The 26,176-nt window shown below is 35.8% G+C and overlaps 1 protein-coding gene across 4 annotated transcripts in view; it reads left to right on the top strand.

Moving 5' to 3' along the window:
• The window catches only part of brsk1a (BR serine/threonine kinase 1a), a 33,582-nt gene extending 12,106 nt beyond the window's left edge, over positions 1 to 21,476 (top strand). Inside the window, exons 12-19 of one of the 4 annotated variants that reach the window (XM_067429293.1) lie at positions 1,460 to 1,610; positions 1,695 to 1,755; positions 4,015 to 4,294; positions 6,178 to 6,226; positions 6,697 to 6,820; positions 8,059 to 8,266; positions 12,350 to 12,439; positions 12,494 to 21,476. In XM_067429293.1, the coding sequence (XP_067285394.1) occupies positions 1,460 to 1,610; positions 1,695 to 1,755; positions 4,015 to 4,294; positions 6,178 to 6,226; positions 6,697 to 6,820; positions 8,059 to 8,266; positions 12,350 to 12,439; positions 12,494 to 12,696 (1,166 nt within the window). In that variant the 3' untranslated portion in view covers positions 12,697 to 21,476. Of the gene's footprint in view, positions 1 to 1,459; positions 1,756 to 3,720; positions 4,295 to 6,177; positions 6,227 to 6,696; positions 6,821 to 8,058; positions 8,267 to 12,349; positions 12,440 to 12,493 lie in introns of all 4 variants that reach the window. The other 3 variants (XM_067429289.1, XM_067429292.1, XM_067429290.1) reach the window with 3 other exon arrangements.
• Positions 21,477 to 26,176: the final 4,700 nt, after the last annotated feature.

Here is a 26,176-nt window from a genome sequence, read left to right as displayed (position 1 = left end):
AAACAAACAAACAAACAAAAATATTATCAATATTTGAATGTAGGTAGGTTTCATAAAAAAAGCAACATTTTGGGCAAAAAGCTAAGAAAATCACGTTTTTGATTTATATGCTGTTTAAAGATGCATGTAATTTTTTGACTTTACTAAAGCATAAAAATACCATAATGTGTTTGCAGATATTTAGGAAACATGCTGAGTTCAGATACTAGTTTCTGTGAAAAACAACGCTACAGCCAATTATTATACTTTGAAATGTGTGTTCAGAGTCGGAATGTCTGTTTTTGTTTTGGTCTGTGCGACACCGCACATTGCCAGTTTACCTAATAATATTTCAAACAATATTTAAAATATTTTACTGCAGTATCCATTTCAACCACTGGCTGTCATTCTTAATAACAGCACCTTTAATATTGACGATCGCGTTATTTTACATATACATCTGCCTACATAAGTTATCACTTGTTTCTGCTTCTTTTTTAGCCTATTTTGGTCAGAAGACATATTCAGAAGATGTGTAATAGCACCCTATAACCAGTGTTTAGGGTAACACATTAAAAGTAACTTGAGTTATGTAATCAGATTACTTTTTCAAGTAACTAGTAAAGTAACACATTACTTTTTAAAATGTACAACAAAATATCTGTTACTTTTTCAAAAAAGTTATGTTTATATTATGTTCCTATCAAGTTAGAAATATTGTTTCAATTTTGGCATTAAAGGGTCTTTACATTTTCACAAAAATAGAAAAAAACAACAACAACAAAAAACAAGCCCAGCTGAGAAAAAGTAATGCGAAAGTAATGTAATGCATTACTTTTCTTAAAAAGTACCTAAGTAACGGAATAAGTTACTTTTTAAGGGAATAACGCAATATTGTAATGCATTACTTTTCACAGTAAATTTCCCCAAAACTGCGTATAACAGTCATTGTTATTACAATGGCATTTCCGTCAATGGTGGGGAAAGAGTTAATATTAAGAATGCAAAGTGCACACAACTTATTGGTTTATTCCTAACTTGATTCATCACCTTGAACACCTATTCAAACACCTATTCAACTAGAATGCAGTCTCAATTTGTGTTTATTTGTGTATTTGTGTACATTTTTCATTCTTGTTCTGCATACTGTTAGGTTTGATTTTTTTGTTTTTTTGTTTGTTGAGTGAGTGGTTCATTAGTGTTTATAATGTTTGTAAACATTTCTTTTTATTTATCAGTATTTTACATTATTTGTGAATGTAATGATAAAATGTGACATGTTTTTTTTGTTTGTTTTTTTTTGCTTTCAACAATGCAATTGGATCCGGTGCGCCTTTTCTGGAAATAACAGTGCATTGCATTCATGGTATACATTTTATTAGTTTTCCTGGTAATCGAACCCACGGCCTTGGCGTTGCTAGAGCCATAGTCTGCTGTTTAAGCTGCTGGCAAACTAAAAATGTTTTGTCTTTCTATACAGACCCTCCACGGAAGCGCGTAGACTCCCCCATGTTAACCCGTCACGGCCGCTGCCGGCCAGAAAGGAAGAGTCTGGAGGTGCTGAGTGTGACGGAGCAGGGCTCTCCCACACCCCCACGCAGAGCGTTGGACACCTCCTCACACAGCCAAAGGTACACATACAGTCATATGCACATTTTAATGCATATGTGTAACTTTGTAAATATTGATTTAGCTCTACTGACTCTTGACCACAGATCTCGATCTGTTAGTGGAGCATCGACTGGCCTTTCTTCTAGTCCTCTGAGTAGTCCCAGGGTAAGTGCCTGTTTGCCAACCTCTTTCAATTAAAGGGATAGTTCAACAAAAATGTAGCCTGACAAGCCAGACCCACATCAAGATGTTTGGTCTGGAAACTCACCATAGACAGGGCTCTATCCGAGGGGCGGGATAAATGGTTGTCTTTCAAACTCCCTCTGCACGCGATAGGATAGCGCTACAACCAACCTGAGCAACGAAGGTGAAACAGAGCTCTCTGATAGATTAAACATTCACCGTATCCGGTCGGCTAAACTCCGAACACATCTTCCCTTTTTAAGAATGACTTCAGTGCCGTTCTTTGTTCTTTTCTCAGAGAAAAGCTCAACTCCAAGTCTTCCAGAATCGCAGTCAAAGCTGATTCGAAAGACCGCCGCCGTTCGCCAGTTTCTTTACTAGAAGCACGCAAACGCAACTCGGCCGTCATCATTATGGCCCCGCCCACTGACTCTATACACGACGTGATTGGCCCGTCCAGAGTGAGGGGAATACAGCTCAGAAGGGTATTGAGAGTTCCTAGACGACACTTGCGGGCAGATTAAATTTGCTGCCGCTAGGGTGCGTCTAGATTTCTAGGCTAACAAAAATGCAACCAAAATGCAATTCTATCATAATTTACTGACCCTTATATTGTTATGAAAAGGAGTTACTCAGGAGCAGTGTTGACAAAAATATTTTTTTCCCCATACATATTGATACTGAAATATTTGCAATGGTTTCAATGCTCATTTTCAGCAGACAGTGAGGTGGCACACCGCAGTGTGTATTTTATTTTTAATAAGTGAATAGTTTGTTGCGCTGTGTGTTTAAAAGCAAAGCACAGCACTGGATTCTTACATGCAAGCAGTTCATGATATAGTGTTTTTTAGCTTCTCTGAGGGACTCGATTAACAATAAATGCAGCAAATTCCATCTCTGCATGTACTTTGAGTTTAACGTGCATTTGGGAATGCTTTTTCAACAATCGCAAAATCTCCCAACATTTTGTGGACAGATGATTGCAGCATTTCACTAGATTTGAGATGCGTTTGTCAACCTGTTGTCACACAAATGTAAAAGGTTTGCTCCAAAATAAAAGCACTAGGGTTCAGCTCTTGCTAGTGTAGGACACAAGTATTGTGATTTTACTCCTGCAGTGTAAAGTAAAATTATAAATGTGCTTTTAATGAAATGTTATTTTTTTATTTTACGGTGCAGTTATAGTAATATGACTTTAGCATAGTAATATGTTAGTAATAATTGTAATAATAATAAATTATTGTTTTTATTATATAATCCCAATCAGAGCTATATGTTTTTTTTTATGAATAATTACATAAAAATATACAAAGCAGTAGATTTCAAGTACCATGACAGCATTGTGTGAGGAACAGAGTTTAATTTGGAAACGCTTTACAATAAAGTTTTGTTTACCTATATTAGTTAACATGAACTAACAATGAAAAATAGCTTCTGAAGCATATATTAATGGTAATTTCAACATTTACTAGCACATTACAATCAAATGGACCTAAGCTAACATTAATGAACAGTTGTATTTTTATTAACTAATGTTAACAAATATGAAAAAATACTGTAAAAAAATGCATTGATTGTTAGTTAATGCATTAAACAACTAATAGGACTTTATTTTAAATGTACACATTAATTTTTTTTACATTTTTGGATGAACTATGCCTTGTTTAAGGTAATACGTTTGTTTGACATTTTTCCAAAAGGGCTTCTTATAGCTTTATAACACAAGTTGAATATTTAGCCTTTTTATCATAAAAATTTTTCTGAGTTAATATGAACATACACATCGGTCAGTCTTAGACACACACACACACACAATATCCCCATATACACCATCACTGTGCACTAAGCCGTATCACCTGCCATTGCTCATTTTCACTCCTATTTCTCTCTCCATCTGCCTCGGCCTTCACTCCTCCACCCCGCTTCTTCTCCTCCTCATCCCATCAGAGCCCTGTCTTTACCTTCAGCGAGCCGGAGGTAGTTGCCGCCACCAAAGCGGGAAGCGGCAGCACCGCCACTCGTCCCAATCGATCGCATGAACCCAAAACGCAGACTCTTCCATCTAAAAATGCACCTGAACGCCCCCAACTCCAGTCCATGAAGTCCCTCCCCCTGCCCGCCTCCACTTCCCGCTCTCCCTCCCCTTCTCCTCTCTTCTCACCCATTCCCCGTTTCCTCTTCTTTCCTTCTCCATCTGCGGTGCTGAAGTCGGTGACTAAAAGCTTGTATCCCATGTCTCAGGTCACCCCTCAGGGCTCTCCCCTGCCAACCCCCTTGGGTACCCCTGTGCATCACCCCCACCCCTCCACCGCTACCCCACCCTCCTCCTCCTCTTCCTCTTCTTCCTCCCGAGCCGAGGGAGGAAATGTGGGCGTGGGCTCACTGTCCTTGACCCCACCCTCTAGTCCAGGGGGAGGCGGTGGCATGGCGGCCAGTAGCTCCGCCCACTGGAGGACACGCCTCAACTCATTGAAGAACAACCTGTTGGGGTCGCCACGGTTCCACCGCCGCAAGCTGCAGGGTGGGCGTCGCTATCTTTCCTTTTTATTTCATCAAGTTGGGGTTTTCAAATTTTTTTGGTGCCATGAACCCCTAAAGACCAATTTCTGGTGATAAATAAAATATTATCTGGAATATAAGACTATAAAAAACCTTACAACTTTCAACCTGCAATCAACTTTTAAGTAAAATCAACTTTTAAAAGTCATTTCAACTTAAATTACATTAAACTGACTGATTAAAAAATGAGTTGAATCTATATAACTTATAAAAAGTTACAATTGCTTAAAGGGTTACTTCACCCAAAAATGCAAATTCTGTCATTAATTACTCACCCTAATGTCGTTCGACACCCGTAAGACCTCCGTTCATCTTCAGAACACAAATGAAGATATTTTTGTTGAAATCCGATGGCTCAGAAAGGCCTTCATTGACACCAATGTCATTTCCTCTCTCAGGACCCATAAAGGCACTAAAGACGTCGATACAAAGCCCATATCACTACAGCGGCTCTACACGACTTATATAGTGATGGGCCGGTTTCAGAACAAAGCTTCGAACCGTTATGATCCGAATCATGAATCGATAAGCTGATTCATAACGCTCTGAAGCTTTGTTTTGAAATTGGACCATCACTATATAAGTTTTTTGCGCACAAAAACTATTCTCGTCGCTTCATTAAATGATTGTAGAGCCACTGTAGTGAAATGGGCTTTGTATCGACGTCTTTAGTGCCTTTATGGGTCTTGAGAGAGGAAATGACATTGGTGTCAATGAAGGCCTTTCTGAGCCATCGGATTTCAACAAAAATATCTTCATTTGTGTTCCGAAGATGAACGGAGGTCTTACGGGTGTCGAACGACATTAGGGTGAGTAATTAATGACAGAATTTTCGTTTTTGGGTGAACTAACCCTTTAACTTAGTTTGATGAGTTAAAGCAATGTGAAAAACAAACAAACTCATTGATCATAATTTTTCAATAAGTTGACACTGTATATTTTTCCCCACCTATTATTAGAGCACTTTGAGAAGTATACACTTAAACAAAAACATAAAAGTAAATGAAGAATAAAATAATTGATTATGTGGTTAATCTCATTATTTCTGACCTTGGAAACCAGAATAAAACCGTAAAAGTCAAATAATATTTGTATTTATTTGTTAATTTATTTATCTGCCCAAATGCATTTACTCTAATGATTGTTTGGACTCCCTTGCAGCCAGGGTAAAAGTCATTAACTAATATCATTTTCATTACTTTAAATTAAAAAAAATATGAATTGCAATAAAAATTTTTTTACAAAATGCTGTCAAATCGATTAATTGCGATTAATCACATCTAACGCACACACACACACACACACACACACACACACACACACACACACACACAGACACACACACACACACACACACACACACACACACACACACACACACACACACACACACACACACACACACACACACACACACACACACACATTGTGATTAATCGATTTGACAGCCCTAAAAATTCACCTTTTTTCAGGTAGTTATTTCTCAGCATTTCTTATTTTCTTTTAGTTTACTCCGGCTACAGTGCTACAACAATTACAACTAAATCAACTAAAACTAATAAATAAAATGTATAATATTAATACTCATATAAATGACAAAAAAATTACTGAAACTTTAAATCAAATGAAAGTGAAAAGTGAAAATATAAAAATAACATCTAATTCAAATATTAACAAACGCTATAATAGTATATCAGTGATATTAAAATAACACTTCTTGTGGCCCTCTGGGGGTTCCTGGATCTCAGTTTGAAAACCTCTGAAATATAAAACAAATAATCAAATGAAATCAATGTCAGGTTGTGTTCGCTCTATGTTTCATTCTGACTCTTACCTTCCCAATAGTGCCAACCACAGAGGACATGTCCAGTTTAACGCCAGAATCCAGCCCAGAGTAAGAAACATTTGCCATCCCAGCACATGTATGATGCCACGAAGACTCATCTGGAGAGCACTGCATTACATTTTAAAGTTTACTCTACTGTATATTATAAATTGTATGTTACATTCATTTATTCCCTGAGGTCCACTTATAATGTTAGGAAATGTTTTTGTTCTCCAATACAGTAGCTTTTGACTGTTTTTGCTACTGAGCATTTAGCTAACACCACTTTGCATGTGAAAAAATTATAAAATTCAATTCCCACATATTCTAAACAATCTAACATTCGACAGGGAACTTTTCTGTGAAATCCTCCAGAAATGTTCCAGATGTCAACACGCATTTTGAATAGACATGACGGCGACTTGTATGTGCTATTGAGGGAAATATGACAATAGTGATCGAATTCTTCAGTGTGCTGCATAATTGTGAGTCTTACAGCTTATCTCAGGGTCTGTCGGTCTGTGTTTGTGTTCCGACAGGCTGGCTAAAAAGTCCTGGTTTGGGAATTTCATCAGTTTGGAGAAAGAAGAGCAGATTTTCGTGGTCATCAGAGACAAACCTCTTAGTTCCATTAAAGCCGATATCGTCCATGCCTTCCTCTCTGTGAGTCTACCTGATTTGTGCACGGATTAAACATTTTAATAAAATGCATTGCATGATGTGATGATTAATCCAAATGAATCACTACTGTTCAAAAGTTTGGGGTCTGTACATTTTTATGTGTTTGAAAGAAGGCTGCATTTATTTGATCAGAAACACAGTAAAACATAAATATTATGAAATATTATTACAATTTTAAATAACTATTTTCTATTGTAATATGTAATTGATTCCTGTGATAAAAAGCTGACTTTTTCGGCATCTTTACTCCAATCTTCAGTGCACATGATCCTTCAGAAATCATTCTAATATGAAATGTTCTTATTATCAGTGTTGAAAACAGCAGCTTAATTCATATTTATTGCATCATTGCTGGATAAAGTAATATTTTTAAATCATACTGACTCCAAACTTTCAAACAGTATAGTGTATTAATATTTGATATATTATTAATATACTGTAAAAATACTGAACAAAGGACTCAGTGTGTTACCCTTGTCGCCATCTGCTGCCGTTTGGCTCTTGCTTTCATCTACGTTGAACTGCTGTTTGTCAGGTTGTGTTAGAGAATTGATGTACTTATTGGTGTGATTTGGCTTTAAAGGATCAGTTCATCCCAAAATTAAGATTTTTTCATCATTTACTCGCCCTCGAGTCGCCCTTCAAACCTGTATGAAGTTCTTCTGCTGAACCCGAAAGAAGATATTTTGAAGAATGTGTGCAAGCAAACATTTGATGGACCCCTTTGACTTCCATAGTATGGAAAAATAAAATACTATGGAAGTTAAAGGGGCCCATTAATAGTTAGGCTACCTATATTCATCAAAATATCTTCTTTTGTGTTCAGCAGAAGAAAAAAAATTATTATGTAAATGGTGACAGAATTTTCATTTTTGGGTGAACTATCCCTTTAAGACATTACATTATTGTGACAAACAGTACAACAAGTTTTTTTCACATCACAATCAGCATGTTTTTAAGACTTTAAGTTAAAAACAAACCATCAAACATTCAAAAATAACAAATATTTTACCTTGTCACACTTTATTGTGCTATGTACAATAGCAGACCAAAAAAATGCTACTGTATTTTGTAATTAAGCCCCCCAAAAATGCAACTCATTATAAAAAACAAGCCCAAAGTTGCCCATAACATAAAAACGCTGTTGAAATGAGAACAGTGATGATGTACACACCACCATTTGTTTCTTGCTCTCTTTCTCTTCCGTCTTTTTTTTTTAGATCCCCTCCCTCAGTCACAGCGTGATCTCTCAGACGAGTTTCCGAGCAGAGTATAAGACTTCTGGAGGTCCGTCTGTCTTCCAGAAGCCGGTCAAGTTCCAGGTCGACATCTCCTTCTCTGAGGGGGACAGAGAGCGGGAGCGGGAGAGAGAGAGGGATGGACAGAAGGATTTTGGAATATATAGTGTAACTTTTAGCCTCATATCAGGTGAGAACTGTTTTTGTAATGATTATTTGTAATGATTTATTTACTCACTTTCTGTGTATCAGAGCATTTCATTTGCAGTACAGAAACAAAACATTAGATCAAATAGTGATTAAATCACTTAATTTTACACCGTCCACAAGCGGATAAAGTTTCAGGAGCCAGCATCTCTTTTGCCTTGAGCAAACCATTTATGGTTACATTTTATTTTAAAAGTCCACTATGTAGTATTTTTGCAGTAAAATATCCAAAAAACACCAGGCCAGTGTTATATATTTTGTTCAGTTTAGTTCAGATTGAGAAAATTGCTATTTTAACCAAGGATCCAGGACAGGGATGGAAATTAACTTTTTTGTCCACCGGCCACTGTGGCTGGTGGATTTCAAAATCTACCAGCCACTTAATGTTTTTACCAGCCACTTTCTTGTTTTTAACCGACAATGTGTAACTGCATGTGAAAAACTAATACTACAAGCTCTACAATACTTAAGCTGTTTATTTAATCTCAAATCTCAATGAAATACTGACATTTTTTCACTCTTATACACACAAACCATGAACTGATATACATTTCATTAAATGAGTAGGGCTCTATGTTCTTTTTTTTTTTTTTTTTTTATACCTGGATGTGGCATTTGGATGATTCTTTTATGGCTTCCAGTTTTAGGTTTTTAGTACCAACAATGAAACTACTAGTTTTGGCATCTTCTGAAGCGTGTTGACGACATACCGAGCAGAACATTGTCAGTAGGGATGCACCGCAATAAAAATTATTGGCTGAAACCGAAGCACTAAAAGAAATTATGCCAATTATCCATTGCATTTATGGCTAATGCTATGACTGAGTAACTTTACTAAAAATCAAGGCATTGCAATTGCATTAATTAATATTAAAGTTTCAAATAATAAATCAATTACAAATTATGCAAATATTTATTTAGCACATTGCAACATCAAACAGTATAAAATAAAATTCAAAGTCAAATGTTTAACTTGATCTCACTCATGTGTACATTAAATAATAATGTACAGGTCTACTAGCCTACAGAAATTGAATAAAGTAATCAAATGTAAAATAACTGCATATTTAACTGTTTAAATGAAAGATTATTCCTTATTAAACTTACAAAAGCTATTCAATCAAGAGCAGTGAGTGATGTCCTTATCGTTTGTTTGACATTAAACATAGCAGTAAAAGCTACTGCCCCTTTAAGACCTAATAGAGGGATATGCGTCATCTTTCACGACTGTATAAAGTTCACTTAAGGCATATTCAGACTATGTCTGCTAGAATTCTCATCAAGATGAACATGTTGGCATACTTTTTGTGTGAGTTTGTCCGTTTAAGCACAAGACTTGAAAGAGAACTCAATATTTGCGCGCTGTGAGACGGGTGCGCGCTTCCGGATGACAGTGACGGATCTTCTCCTATGATCTTCTCTCAGTGCGCGGGAGTTATTATGGTTATTATTCGCGTCTTCTGGCACTACATCCGGGTAATGACGGCGAAAACGACTGGTCATATTCGGACATACGGCCGCACTCGCATTCACTGAACACAGTTTATAAAGAGGGGAAACAGTATGCTATTTTTTATTTACCCGCCACGGTGGCCGGTAGGTGAAGCGAGTTTACCCGCCACAACGCAAAATCACCCGCATTTGGCTGGTGGCGGGTGCTAATTTCCATCCCTGATCCAGGATGTCTGAGGGAGTCGTCTGTCAATGGCGTCATATCTGCGTTACCCTCGGTTTCCAGTTTTATTCTGCAGAAACGCTTTACTCTTAGCAGTGTGAACAAGTGTCACAGCAGCCGCTGAGCAAACACATAACATTATTTTAACCACGCTTAAATGTATCTAATATGATAAACAGAGCTGCGTTACCTCATACTCATGACCGGAAAAGCAGAAATAGCGCCTGCGACTGTGTCCCGTCATGATAAAAGTCCCGTCGCTCATGAGCCGTGTGTTGCTCAACAATCGCTCCAGCAGTCGTGCTCAGCTCCACAACACTCAGTCCTGCTCTGCTTTACACTACAGTAACGTTAATAATCGCATTCATGAACATGATTTCTGCCCGAGTCCTATCCTTATTATTTTCCACCGGCTGTGATGTGAAGACCACACGTCACAAGATTCTGAGCTCAAACTTGGCGTCAGAATTGCATCAAGCTACACCTTCGATTTGAATAGACGCCCTCTAGTGGACGAAATAATTACATAGTGCAGCTTTAAATGATTGATTTTTTTTTACAGTGTAATATATCATTGTAGCAGTAATCTGAAGCAATATTTAATAACAAAGGCTTTTATTTGAGTGTTATTTAAGTGTAAGATAAAATGGATGGAACATTAAAATTATTTATATATTTTTAGCAGTATTTTAAATATATATTTTTAAATGGAAGGACGATTCAGCTGCGGGCACCATCTTCAGGTCATTCGGCTTGTGACTCTCACAGTGCATTATGGGTATTCTGTAGCCATTGAGTGTAAATCAGTTGTATACTTGTTATTGCGATACATTATGGGATTGAATAAGTGCACTCGGTAACATCAGATATGGTTTTGGACACCACTACAAATGGCTGTCCCATCAAATAGTGCCATATATGAGAGTACAGAGGGCCATATCGGACACACAGTCTTAGACTTCTTTATTGTCATTGTAATGGAGTTACAATGAAATATGGCACAATCCAGTTCACAGCATATAAAAACGACAATTCCAACAAACATTAAGACAACAAAGAAAAACAGATTTTAATAAATTAAAGTCAATTATATATATAAAAATAAATGAATAGAATCAAGACCAATCAAATTGAGACACGTGGGTATTTATATAGATGTATTTATATGTATATATCTCATCTGTGGAAGGCGTAGCAAAACCAAAAATATTTGTCCAAACATTGCATTTGGTCCGAATGCGATCACATGATGTCCTACCAGCCTGTCAGCGTATGTATTTCTATACCTCCACGCACCTGCTCTCACAGACATCACGCCATCAGCACGTTTCATGCTATCCATGCTGCATGCATCTTCAGAAAGTTCTTATGATAGAAATAAATGTTACAGGTACAAGGGTATAAATGCAATAAATGCAAGGGTACAGTAAAATTATGTATATTAGCCTTGAACATAGAAATCATTTCCAATAAAATAAAATGGAATCAAACATTTAAATTAGAAAAAAAACCCACTTGTTACTTTTAAACTTATTGTATTTTAAAGGTTCAGTGTGTAAATGTTCAAGACATCTAGTGGTGAGGTTACGAATTGCAATCACCCACTGCTCAGCCCTCCCTTTGGAAGCACACAGAGAAGCTACGGTGGCCAACACAGGACAAAGATGTCATTTTCTGAGACAGCAGAGAGTAGCTAGGGCTTTGTAGAGCAGTTTGTCCATTTAGGGCTACTGTAGAAACATGGCGGCATAAAATAGTGAATTCACTGTAAGGGGACCCGCGGTGTATGAAGAGTCATAAAACATAACCTTTAAGGTCATAAAAACATAACGTTTTATTATGCAAGGTCTTTATACACCACTGAAAACATATTTATAAATATTATATTGCATTTCTGTCAATATATCCTCTTAAATATTACACACTGGACCTTAAAAAAAATCTACAGTACAGTAGCCCGGAACTGACAAACTGCTCTACAAAGCCCTAGCTACTCTTTGCTGTCTCAGACGACGACATCTTTGTCCTGTGTCGGCCACCGTAGCTTCTCTGTGTGCTCCGAAAGGGAGGGGTGAGCGGTGGGGGATTGCAATTAGTAACCTCACCACTAGATGTCGCTAAAATGTACACTGCACTTTTTTGCAGTAAGCAGTATTTTACATTTTTTTTTTTTAAAAATGAAATGTTCACGAGACTTTGATTTTAATAAGTATGATGATATAAATTGCAAATTTACCATAAAACGGTGCCTTTAACACGGAAATTGTTTCCATTTATAACACTTACATGAGACTAAACAACACTCAAACCCATAAAGGGGATTTTGCCGGCTCATTTCAGAGGTCTACTACACACTGATGTTATATGATGGGTGTGAATTTTTATTTGTAGGTCCAAGTCGCAGATTTAGAAGAGTTGTTGAAACCATTCAAGCCCAGCTGCTCGGTGTTCATGATCAGCCCATGTCGCAAACTCTTTCAGGTAAGAACGGATGCACATCATGAATCATTCCAGCCTGTTTCCACTCCTCCGTAGCCTTTTTTTGCCCTATGCCAGATGAGAAGAACGGTCGCCCTCCCAGAACACCAACCAGACAAAACTCCCGGCGGTCCGAGGGCGGAGGCGATCGGTGTGAATGGGTGGAGCGCGGCGAGAGCGGGGTTTTACTCCAGCGCAGGGGTTCGGGAAAAGAAAGAACCCGCCTACTTTCCGCCAGTGGAACACAATCGCAGCCCTGAATGAGAAATATTGTGAATAACAGCAGTCCATCAAGAAATGAGCCATGATATGAGACAAAACTTCTTTCCTTTTCCCCTTCTCACCTCAGAACAGCATGATGGTAAAATGTGTTTTTAAAGGAGCTTTTGGAAAGCCTAATGAAACCAAATACTGATACACAAAGAGCAAAGAGCCTTTGTGCAAGAACACGGGATGCAATGAAGCAAGAATCATCTCCACTGAACAATAACACAACATAAACTTCTGAGATCCGAGGAGGAACACCTCTGATAATGATTTAACTGGTCATCCTGGACAATGCTTTGATTTATGCTGTCTTTTCTCTCATGTGATTTGGATGTAATGTGCAAAACTTCAGTCTTTAGAGTTTATAATGACATTTCGTGAAACAAAAGGTTCCGGTTGTGGGTAGCACACCATCTGTTCCTTACAGTCCTGCTAACTGTTTCAGCAATCGAGTAATTATAGCAACAGAGATCTTAGTCCAATTAGTCTGAATTTTTATCCTCCAAATCATGTTTTTAAAACACACACACAAAAAATATTTAGAGACCCAGATCCAAAAGCTATCAGCACCAAGAGTCTGCTCAGTCATATGCAATAAAAATCAATAAGCTACAAAAGATTCAGTTTAACAAAGCTGCACATGCTGAATCTTTTAAAACATGATTACCTCCTTGAGCGGACAGACTCATGATGATTTTATGAGCGTAAATAGTACAGTTGCTCACCAGCCCCTGGTCATTATCTATAGACAACTTCATTTTCACTCTCCACAGAAATGATGCATGCTAAATAACATCAACCCTCACTGCAAGCTTCACCCCTAATGACTGAATGTGATTGTAAAACAATTCTGTGTGTGTTTACACATCTAAATCTGGCCTCCATTCACCCTTTTGGCAGCTCAAATGTGCGAGAGCGTCTGACTAATGGAGGATTCCTATGAAAAATTGCCCTTTTAAATGCCAAAAGGGAACGGGAATCTCTTCAAAATATAAAAAGGATGCTCATTCCAATTAATCTGTTGCTGCAAGATTTTTGGTTGAAGCCAACCAAGTGAATGTCATTGACTATTTTACTTATGCATATTGATTTATTAAACTTAAAATTATTCGTTTTTATAATTATTCTGGGGATTGGAAAACTGTGGCCATTAGGTGTACATATCTGTGTTAATAAAATAATGGAATGTTTGGGGTATTAAAAATACATATTTTGGGAAAATACAATAATTACAACATTATCTGCACTCTTAAAAATAAAGATTTCAAAAGACATTAATACCATGACAGTGAAACTTTCAATGAACCATTTTTAAAGTGCACCTATAATGCATTTTAAAATATTATCTTTCATGCAATGTGTAATACAGCTGTTTATGGAAGCTTGATTCCGCCACGGAATAAAAAAATTAAAAAGGTAATTGCGACTTTTTATCTCACAGTTCTGACTTTTTCTCGAAATTGCGAGTTTACGTCGTGATTCTGACTTTTTATCCCAGGATTGGGTGATATAAATTCAGAATTGCAAGATATAAAGTCAGAATTGTGAGATATAAAGTCCGAATTGTTAGATGTAAAGTTTAGAATTGCGAGATATAAAGTCAGAACTGCGTTATAAAGTCGGAATTGCGAGTTATAAAGTCGGAATTGCGAGTTATAAAGTCAGAATTGCGAGTTATAAAGTCAGAATTGCGAGTTACAAAGTCAGAATTGCGTTATAAAGTTAGAATTGCGAGTTATTAAGTCAGAATTGTGAGATATAAAGTCAGAATTGCGAGATATAAAGTCAGAACTGCGTTATAAAGTCGGAATTGCGAGATATAAAGTCGGAATTGCGAGTTATAAAGTCGGAATTGCGAGTTATAAAGTCGGAATTGCGAGATATAAAGTCGGAATTGCGAGTTATAAAGTCGGAATTGCGAGTTATAAAGTCAGAATTGCGAGTTATAAAGTCAGAATTGCGTTATAAAGTTAGAATTGCGAGTTATTAAGTCAGAATTGCGAGATATAAAGTCAGAATTGCGAGATATAAAGTCCGAATTGCTAGATGTAAAGTTTAGAATTGCGAGATATAAAGTCAGAATTGCGAGATATAAAGTCAGAATTGCGAGTTATAAAGTCAGAATTGCGAGTTATAAAGCCAGAATTGCGAGTTATAAAGTCAGAATTGCGAGTTATAAAACCAGAATTGCGAGTTATAAAGTCAGAATTGCGAGTTATAAAGTCAGAATTGCGAGTTATAAAGCCAGAATTGCGAGTTATAAAGTCAGAATTGCGTTATAAAGTTAAAATTGCGAGTTATTAAGTCAGAATTGCGAGATATAAAGTCAGAATTGCGAGATATAAAGTCAGAATTGCGAGATATAAAGTCAGAATTGATATAAAGTCAGAATTGCGTTATAAAGTCAGAATTGCGAGTTATTAAGTCAGAATTGTGAGATATAAAGTCAGAATTGCGAGATATAAAGTCAAAATTGCGAGATATAAAGTCAGAATTGCGAGTTATAAAGTCAGAATTGCGAAATATAAAAGTCAGAATTCCGAGATATAAAGTCAGAATTGCGAGATATAAAGTCAGAATTGCGAGTTATAAAGTCAGAATCGCGAGATATAAAGTCAGAATTGCGAGATATAAAAACAGAATTGCGAGAAATAAAGTCAGAATTGCGTTATAAATTTAGAATTGCGAGTTATTAAGTCAGAATTGCGAGATATAAAGTCAGAATTGTGAGATACAAAGTCAGAATTGCGAAATATAAAGTCAGAATTGCGAGATATAAAGTCAGAATTGATATAAAGTCAGAATTGCGTTATGAAGTCAGAATTGCGTTATAAAGTCAGAATTGCGAGTTATAAAGTCAGATTTGCCTTATAAAGTCAGAATTGCACGTTATAAAGTCAGAATTGTGAGATATAAAGTCAGAATTGCGAGATATAAAGTCAAAATTGCGAGATATAAAGTCAGAATTGCGAGTTATAAAGTCAGAATTGCGAGATATAAAGTCAGAATTCCGAGATATAAAGTCAGAATTGCGAGATATAAAGTCAGAATTGCGAGTTATAAAGTCAGAATCGCGAGATATAAAGTCAGAATTGCGAGATATAAAAACAGAATTGCGAGAAATAAAGTCAGAATTGCGTTATAAATTTAGAATTGCGAGATATAAAGTCAGAATTGCGAGATATAAAGTCAGAATTGTGAGATACAAAGTCAGAATTGCGAAATATAAAGTCAGAATTGCGAGATATAAAGTCAGAATTGATATAAAGTCAGAATTGCGTTATGAAGTCAGAATTGCGTTATAAAGTCAGAATTGCGAGTTACAAAGTCAGAATTGCGTTATAAAGTCAGAATTGCGAGATATAAAGTCAGAATTGCGAGATATAAAGTCAGAATTGCGAGTTATAAAGTCAGAATTGCGAGATATAAAGTTAGAATTGCGAGATATAAAGTCAGAATTGCGTTATAAAGTCAGAATTGTGAGATATAAAGTCAGAATTGCGTTATAAAGTTAGAAATGCGAGATATAAAGTCAGAATTGAGAGTCATAAAGTCAGAATTGTGAGATATAAAGTCAGAATTGCGTTATAAAGTTGGAATTGTGAGATATAAAGTCAGAATTGCGAGTTATAAAGTCAGAATTGTGAGATATAAAGTCAGAATTGCGAGTTATAAAGTCAGAATTGTGAGATATAAAGTCAGAATTGATATAAAGTCAGAATTGCGAGATATAAAGTCAGAATTGTGAGATATAAAGTCAGAATTGATATAAAGTCAGAATTGCGAGATATAAAGTCAGAATTGCGAGATATAAAGTCAGAATTGTTAGAAGTAAAGTTTAGAATTGCGAGATATAAAGTCAGAATTGCGAGTTATAAAGTCAGAATTGCGAGATATAAAGTCAGAATTGATATAAAGTCAGAATTGCGAGATATAAGGTCAGAATTGTTAGAATTAAAGTTTAGAATTGTGAGATATAAAGTCAGAATTGTGAGATATAACGTCAGAATTGTGTTATAAACTCAGAATTGCGAGATATAAAGTCAGAATTGTGTTATAAATTCAGAATTGTGAGATATAAAGTCAGAATTGCGAGTTATAAAGTCAGAATTGCGAGATATAAAGTCAGAATTGCGAGTTATAAAGTCAGAATTGCGAGATATAAAGTCAGAATTGCGTTATAAAGTTAGAATTGCGAGTTATTAAGTCAGAATAGCGAGTTATAAAGTCAGAATTGTGAGATATAAAGTCAGAATTGCGAGTTATAAAGTCAGAATTGCGAGATATAAAGTCAGAATTGCGTTATAAAGTTAGAATTGCGAGTTATTAAGTCAGAATTGCGAGATATAAAGTCAGAATTGCGAGTTATTAAGTCAGAATTGCGAGATATAAAGTCAGAATTGTGAGATACAAAGTCAGAATTGATATAAATTCAGAATTGCGAGATATAAAGTCAGAATTGATATAAAGTCAGAATTGCGAGATATGAAGTCAGAATTGCGTTATAAAGTCAGAATTGCGAGTTATAAAGCCAGAATTGCGAGATATAAAGTCAGAATTGCGAGTTATAAAGTCAGAATTGCGAGATATAAAGTCAGAATTGCGAGTTATAAAGTCAGAATTGCGAGATATAAAGTCAGAAGTGCGAGATATAAAGTCAGAAGTGCGAGATATAAAGTTTAGAATTGCGAGATATAAAGTCAGAATTGATATAAAGTCAGAATTGCGAGATATAAAGTCAGAATTGATATAAAGTCCGAATTGTGAGAAATAAAGTCAGAATTGCGAGATATAAAGTCAGAATTGTGTTATAAATTCAGAATTGTGAGATATAAAGTCAGAATTGCGAGATATAAAGTCAGAATTGCGAGATATAAAGTCAGAATTGCGAGAAATAAAGTTAGAATTGCGAGTTATTAAGTCAGAATTGCGAGATATAAAGTCAGAATTGCGAGTTATTAAGTCAGAATTGCGAGATATAAAGTCAGAATTGTGAGATACAAAGTCAGAATTGATATAAAGTCAGAATTGCGAGATATAAAGTCAGAATTGATATAAAGTCAGAATTGCGAGATATGAAGTCAGAATTGCGTTATAAAGTCAGAATTGCGAGTTATAAAGCCAGAATTGCGAGATATAAAGTCAGAATTGCGAGTTATAAAGTCAGAATTGCGAGATATAAAGTCAGAATTGCGAGTTATAAAGTCAGAATTGCGAGATATAAAGTCAGAAGTGCGAGATATAAAGTCAGAAGTGCGAGATATAAAGTTTAGAATTGCGAGATATAAAGTCAGAATTGATATAAAGTCAGAATTGCGAGATATAAAGTCAGAATTGATATAAAGTCCGAATTGTGAGAAATAAAGTCAGAATTGCGAGATATAAAGTCAGAATTGTGTTATAAATTCAGAATTGTGAGATATAAAGTCAGAATTGCGAGATATAAAGTCAGAATTGCGAGATATAAAGTCAGAATTGCGAGAAATAAAGTCAGAATTGTGTTATAAACTCAGAATTGTGAGATATAAAGTCAGAATTGTGTTATAAACTCAGAATTGTGAGATATAAAGTCAGAATTGCGAGATATAAAGTCAGAATTGTGTTATAAACTCAGAATTGTGATATAAAGTCAGAATTGTGTTAGAAACTCAGAATTGTGAGATATAAAGTCAGAATTGTGTTATAAACTCAGAATTGCGAGATATAAAGTCAGAATTGTTAGATGTAAAGTTTAGAATTGTGAGATATAAAGTCAAAATTGCGGGTTATAAAGTCAGAATTGCGAGATATAAAGTCAGAATTGCGAGATATAAAGTCAGAATTGCGAGATATAAAGTCAGAATTGCGAGATATAAAGTCAGAATTGCGAGATATAAAGTCAGAATTGAGTGATATAAAGTCAGAATTGCGAGATATAAAGTCAGAATTGCGACATATAAAGTCAGAATTGCGAGATATAAAGTCAGAATTGCGAGATATAAAGTCAGAATTGCGAGATATAAAGTCAGAATTGTGAGATATAAAGTCAGAATTGCGAGATATAAAGTCAGAATTGTGAGATATAAAGTCAGAATTGTGAGATATAAAGCCAGAACTGTGAGATATAAAGTCAGAATTGCGAGAAATAAAGTCAGAATTGTGAGATATAAAGTCAGAATTGCGAGATATAAAGTCAGAATTGCAAGATATAAAGCCAGAACTGTGAGATATAAAGTCAGAATTGTGAGATATAAAGTCAGAATTGATATAGTCAGAATTGTGAGATATAAAGTCAGAATTGCGAGATATAAAGTCAGAATTGTGAGATATAAAGTCAGAATTGTGAGATATAAAGCCAGAACTGTGAGATATAAAGTCAGAATTGGGAGAAATAAAGTCAGAATTGTGAGATATAAAGTCAGAATTGCGAGATATAAAGTCAGAATTGCAAGATATAAAGCCAGAACTGTGAGATATAAAGTCAGAATTGCAAGATATAAAGTCAGAATTGTGAGATATAAAGTCAGAATTGCGAGATATAAAGTCAGAATTGCAAGATATAAAGCCAGAACTGTGAGATATAAAGTCAGAATTGTGAGATATAAAGTCAGAATTGATATAAAGTCAGAATTGCGAGATATAAAGTCAGAATTGCAAGATATAAAGTCAGAATTGCGAGATATAAAGTCAGAATTGCGAGATATAAAGTCAGAATTGCGAGATATAAAGTCAGAATTGCGAGATATAAAGTCAGAATTGCGAGATATAAAGTCAGAATTGCAAGATATAAAGTCAGAATTGCGAGATATAAAGTCAGAATTGATATAAAGTCAGAATTGCGAGATATAAAGTATTATTTGCAATTATCTTTAAAAATGTTTTCTGTGGTGAAACCAAGCTTCCATAGCTGTTAGTTTGATCTACGTGCACGACGAATAAAGTTATTCTAGAATAAAGTTATTCTAATTCTTATTTTATCAATTTTATATTTATTGTATCAAGCACTGAGAAAGCCTCCGGAGCTGGAGTTCAGATATGGTAATGAGCATTTAATTTCTGGAAGCAGTAGACCAATCATGACAGACTGGGCAGTCTGACCAATCAGAACATAGGCTCTTGGAAAGGAGGGGTTTAAACAGACTGAATCTTCGTTTTCAGACACTTTGAGAAATGAGGTGCAATGTATATTATGGACATTTTTTAAGTGGTTTTTGTCTTTGTAGAAGACCTCCAGCCCAAAGTTTGGAACCTTTAAAATAGTAAATTAAGGGCACTTTAAAAAAATAGTGTGAAGAACATTTTAATAGTCTGAAGAAGCCACAGATTCTGATTAAGAGCCTTTATTTTTAAGAGTGTAGCTATGGCAAAGGACACTTTGTGAAGGAAAAAAAAATCAGCAAACATGCATATTTTGGATTTAAATCTATAAAGTATCAGTTGAAAACATGAAAAAATACTCTTTTAAAGATGTGTGATTTCTGTGTCACTAGTATCATCCAACGAAATTGCAAAAATATTTTCAAACTGATTTCCTGAACCCTCCCCTTCATCTGTCACTCAGACGGATAGCCCCGCCCCAAATCCACACCATTGGTTGACTCAAATTTGTTTTTGTTTTTTAATGCAAAATGGCCAGACATATTAAACCAGGACAGAAGAAAGTCTTTTAAATTTCCCTCTAAAAATACACTTACGAAGAAAACCGAATGGCAGAAAGGACCTGAATTTGCACAGTATTACCGTAATGACAGCAAAAGAAAGACTTCCTCTGGACATTATCTGATGCGGAAGATATGCTGTACCTTAAGAGCAAACTGAATGATGAGTGGTATCCCACACAAAATAAGCCATCGCCTAGGCCACGGACCTTGCTCGCACCATCTCACGAAATATGTACATTCACATCAATTTGTCTCTAATTATGATTATGATACAGTATAAAATATGAGATTGATCTCTTTGTACAGCACTGCTTTGTCATCGGGCTTCCGTGCAGCGGTTATGCAACTGATCCAGCATAATATATCTGAAAGAGGGACCTCTATGACACTCTCTCTGTATAAATGGCTATTTTGCTCAACAACTGTCCTGAATCCTGTAAATGTGACCCTGCAGAGTTGTGTGTGTCTGTCTGTGTGTCAGTTCACTAATAGTTTCCTTTTTTTTTCTTTTACTTGCACATTTATTTATTACATGGAAATCAGTTGGGACTAAACTGCTCATTATATCATGTGATGGATGTACCATCATAATCATATTTATAATATAGTTAGGGCCGTCGCTAGCGGGGCGAATGGTGGTGACGATTCTTGGGCCCCCAGCTTTTATGAGAATAACAACAAGACAAAATGACTTAGGACCAGTGTTTTCTTTTCATGTCAAATCTGGCCGGGTTTCGTTAACTTTGATTTCTGTGGTTATGTATGAATACGTGCAATGTCTTTCCAACCCCTCAACAGAATTTTAAAATATATCAGTGATAATATGTTGACATCTCATTGACTCTGAGTGAATGAATGAATTCTAGTGTTGCATCTGGAAGTTTGTTCACAATGCACACAGGTTAACCATATGGTTATATGGGCGAGTGCTCGGCATGTCAGACCACATTGTTCTTTGTATATCTGCTTTGAAAGTAAATGTGTGTGTGAATGGACGTGCAGTTGGAATGCATTATGCTTTTGTGCATATGTGTGTGCGTGTGTGTATGTGTGTGAGAGAGGGAATTAAAATGGATACAGGATGGTCTACGTAATCAGTTTGATAGGCATCAATAAAATAACCAACAAAGTTACATCTTTGTGTTGTTATTCATCTCATCTGCTTACAATGAAAATCGTATATGGATCATGGTTACAAAAACCTGTCAAATTAAGAGAAATTTTAACTGAAATAATTTAAAATGTACACAAAAATTCAAATAAAACTTATTTTATTTCAGCTAGTTGCCAAGGTATACTTTATCGTTTTGTTTAGGTTGATGTAGAATATCTAAAACTGAATTATTAATTAATAAAAACTATATAAAAACTGAATACAGCACAAAATTATTACAACTTTAAAATGAAAACTTAAAAAACTATAATAGTACCTCAATGATACTAAGATAACTGGTATTGATCATCTTCCTCCCATTCCTATAATTATATAAGAATATAAGTATAATAACGGAATATAAATATAATTCTTAATACCTTGTGGAAGTCATTATTATATAAACCGGTCCGTATTCCTTGCCCACAGACACACACACACACACACACACACACACACACACACACACACACACACACACACACACACACACACACACACACACACGGATGTCTGTTTATTTATATACATAATAATTATATAGATTAGCTAAACATGCATATATTACCTAAACAAAAACTTTTATTTTGGATGCGACTGATCGCGATTAATCGTTTGGTAGCAACGCCTCACCACTAAAAATAATTGTACAATTCTGAACAATTCCCTTGGCTGACACAATATTCAAAGTGTAGTACCCTAACCAATTTTGCATACTTTGTTTTACATTTATTTGCATACCTAATTAACCTTCATTCCCAGTCAGCACACTGCAAAATATCGTTGTTGAAGTAGACTTTATTTGGCATTTCCTTCACACAGAACCTGCCTTGCAGTCGTTTCATTTTGAGATTGTAATGGGAATTTTACCCGTGAGTCATTTACTCTGGTATGTGTTTCATATGTATTTAAATTAGATAAACTTAAACTTAATGCCCAGGGGTGCATACAGGGCTTTATTTTCTACTTTCCACCTCACGTCAAGATTACAACTGTATTCTTCGATCACAGCTGAATGTCAGTGAAGCTGCCCGCTGTGCTCATTAGAGCGCCTCCCAGCGGTGAGGATAAGATTTGCGCCTCAGTTCATCTCTATTTTATATGGCAACAATAACCTAAACTTGTCAGTTAGATTTGCTCTGTATGTTTTCCAAAAAAAACCCCAGAAGCTTATAGATTAATTTCGGACACAATTTCAAATCATTCCAGTACCTCTACATAGGCTACAGGTACAGTAGGCCTACTTCTGGCAATTTATTTTATACACAAAAATATCCTCATTCCTCAGCTAGGAATAAATTGCATAGTTGGAGATTGCTAATTTCTTTTACTAAAAATGTATCCATGAATCATATCCATTTTCGAACACAATCCAACAAAACAGGATATGCTTAATAGAGGCCTGTTCCCTCAATGTCAAAACCTAATACACTGCCTAGACAGCAGTGTTGTTTGTCGTAGGTGTGTGTAGTATTTTTGGACACCACTGGCAGATGATGCCCCAAAATGATGCTGACACAGTAACACCTATGATGCCCAAAAGTGTCTCGGAATCCAGCTCTGAGACTAAATCTACACTGAAATGTCAGTTGGAGTTCATCCAATTCCAGAATGTCGGTAGTGTAGGCTGGGTAAAACCAAGCCCGATCTGCCGGCAATTTGATTTCGAACTACACTTTTGTGGGAACCAATCACAGATTGGCTTATCCGCCTGGCACGCTATGGGCGGGTTTGGTTTAACATGATGACAGATAGAGAAGCGTGGTTTGTTGCCTGTTGATCACACCTCTTGTGGTCTGATTGGTTGAAGGACTCTCTGAAGTCAAGTCATTTGACTTGAAGTTATTCCAATAATGCCAGTTGATCATGCCTCTTGTGCAGTGGAAAATACAGAGCAGACTCCAAAGACCAATGTTCATTTTAAATTGAGCTTGGTCTGGTGATAGCCAGACAAGGTAGTGTGAGCAGCATTTAATGAACATACAGTGAACAAACACAGATAGAATGGAAAATATGTTATCTGAAATCTACCGGAAAATAGATATGTTTGATCATATCTAAATATTTATTAAAATGGAAGACTGTTTTTGAGCAACTAGATTAGATACATGTATATTTATTAAAGAGCCATAAGGCACCTACTGGTAATGGCATTACAAATGAACATTATTATTTTTAGCCACAAAATTACTCTAATTTACCTCTTTGAATTGGAATTCTCTATTTTAACCTTTACTACACAAATTGAAATAAAAATAATAAAAATATTAGAAGAAATATATATTTTAAGTGGTCATTAATTGACAACAATTATTGCATAAACAGTATTTAGTAGCCTACCAAAAGATCTCTTCAAAATATTCAATAAACATTATTAAACTAAAATATAGAACACTTATTTAATTGAAAAATAGTAAGGTGTATGGTCACATTTGACCATCAATGAGTATTACTGTGACCAATTAGTAAAGAATACCTGAGGGCTAAATACAAGAATAAAATTAATGTTAACAATGTTGCATCTCTATCACTCTCCATAATAAAACGATCCTGTGAATATGTCTGACTTAATAATCAATGCACAAGCTATACTGTTTAACAAAACTTGCTGCAAACATCTGTATAGTGAAACTGTTGTGTATCCGCTTAAGCCATTCAAATGCATTGACACCGTGCTGGAACCACATGACTGCGCGTGCCGCCGGGAGATGAGAGCATGTTGTCACTCATCTTTTCAACGCCTCTGACTTTAACATTAGCGCCAAAACGCTATTTATTGTTTGAATTTCGGATTAAAACTAAATAATAATACTAGAAAAAGCTATAGGCCTAGCTATGTTTAATATAAAAAGCAGGTTTGGCAATTTGGCATGAGATTAAGTTGGGCAGCGTGAGAGCGTGACACAGAGCCCGAAAGCGTGTGTGTCACGCCAAATGCGTGAGTTAGCAACCCTGCAAGATTCTGAGCTCAAACTTGGCGTCATCAAACTACACCTTTGTTTTGGATAGGTGCCCTCTAGCGGACGGAAAATTTACATAGTGCAGCTTTAAAGCCTAAATTCGGCCATTGCCTTCTAGGCAACACGTCACGTGTCACTCCCAGATAACTAAAAATGGGCAACGAGGCAGGACGTGGCTGGAGTTGAAGTGACGTGATGACTAACAGAAGGCAGACAAACAGCAATTCACCTGTCACTCAAGTGGCCATTCCCTTAATTATGTAGAACTTTAAGGCTTAATATAATTTTAACGAATGAGTTACTAAACAATTCACCCCCTCACAGTTGTAATGAAGGGCAAAATTTGCTTTATAGATCAAAACCACATTTCATAGCAGGCTGTAAACATGTTTTTTTTTACCATAAATCTACCATAGGCATTTTAACATGGGGCTCAATGAGATTCTGCTTCCTTCTGGAGCCTGTCTCTAGCGGCCACTCAATAAATTGCAGTTAAAGTCACTTTGGTTTCAAGAGAAACTGGGGGATGTTGCCGCTTTGTGTAATGCTAAGAGAACTAATGAATTCTGGTTTCCTTTTGATACTGTGGCAACAACTGACATTTAAAAAAATAACTCTTAAAGCCGGTTTCACTAGTCCCAGACTAAAATGCATGCTTGAGCTATTTTAAGTTAAAGCATTTTGCACTGAAATATCTTGAAATATGTCAGTGCCATTTCTTTTGTATCAAGACACACAGCAGTAATGTTTTTATTTATGTTTATAAAAGCTACTTTAATATCCTAATTTAACTAAGGCCTAATCCTGGCTTAATCTAAGCCCTGTCTGTGAAACCAGCCTTCTCAGAGAGAGCACACATACCTTTGAGTGCTTTAGATCTTATCAGCGAGGGAACGTGACATTGTTTCCTGTATCTTACATAGTTGTGAGAATTTAAAGGCAAAATATGGTACAGTAACAGAATTGACACAAGATAAAAGTTATTTTTAAACAATTTAATGTTGCAGTGACTATTTAGGGATTTTATAAATAAAATATTACCAAAAGAAAAATCAAATCAAATAGTTTGATTACACAGTGATACATGATGGGGGAAAAGGCATACACTAATTCGGACAACAATAAATCATGATTTTCAGCTACATAAGACACTTTTCTTTTTTCTCAAACAAGTATGGCCTGTAACATCCTGTGATCCATGACAATGGGTAACAAATAATTAAAAATATAGGTAACACGCTTTACAACAATGTCCCATTTGTTAACATTATTAGTTAACATACAAAGAAATATGTCTAAAGCATTTATTAATCCCATTTAGTTAACCTCACCATGTACTAATACTTGATTAAACAAAAGTTGTATATGTTAACATTAGCCTAGTTAATGAACCTGAACTGACATGAACAGTTGCATTTTTTATAATGTTAACTAAGTGTGACAATTACCTTCCTGTAACGATAGTGTTGAACGAATGTGTCAGTTTCCATGCATTAATAAATGGAACCTTATTGTAAAGTGTTATCAAAATCTGTAGAGAGAAAAAAGCACGAGAAAAAATAATGACCCCAAAATGTACCTTCATTTGGTATGGTAGGCCTATCGTTAATACAGAATAGGCTACGGACTGATGTGTGTAAGTAAACATCTGCTAAACGATATGTTCATGGTCATTGTCAAAGGTGTGTGTGACTGGGGGTCCGCGTTTACCATAGAAACA

This window comes from Pseudorasbora parva, chromosome 21, assembly GCF_024679245.1.
Source record: "Pseudorasbora parva isolate DD20220531a chromosome 21, ASM2467924v1, whole genome shotgun sequence".
Classification (NCBI taxonomy): Eukaryota; Metazoa; Chordata; class Actinopteri; order Cypriniformes; family Gobionidae; genus Pseudorasbora; species Pseudorasbora parva.
The sequence above is the reverse complement of the archived record's forward strand: the minus strand, read 5'-3'. Positions and strand labels throughout refer to the sequence as shown.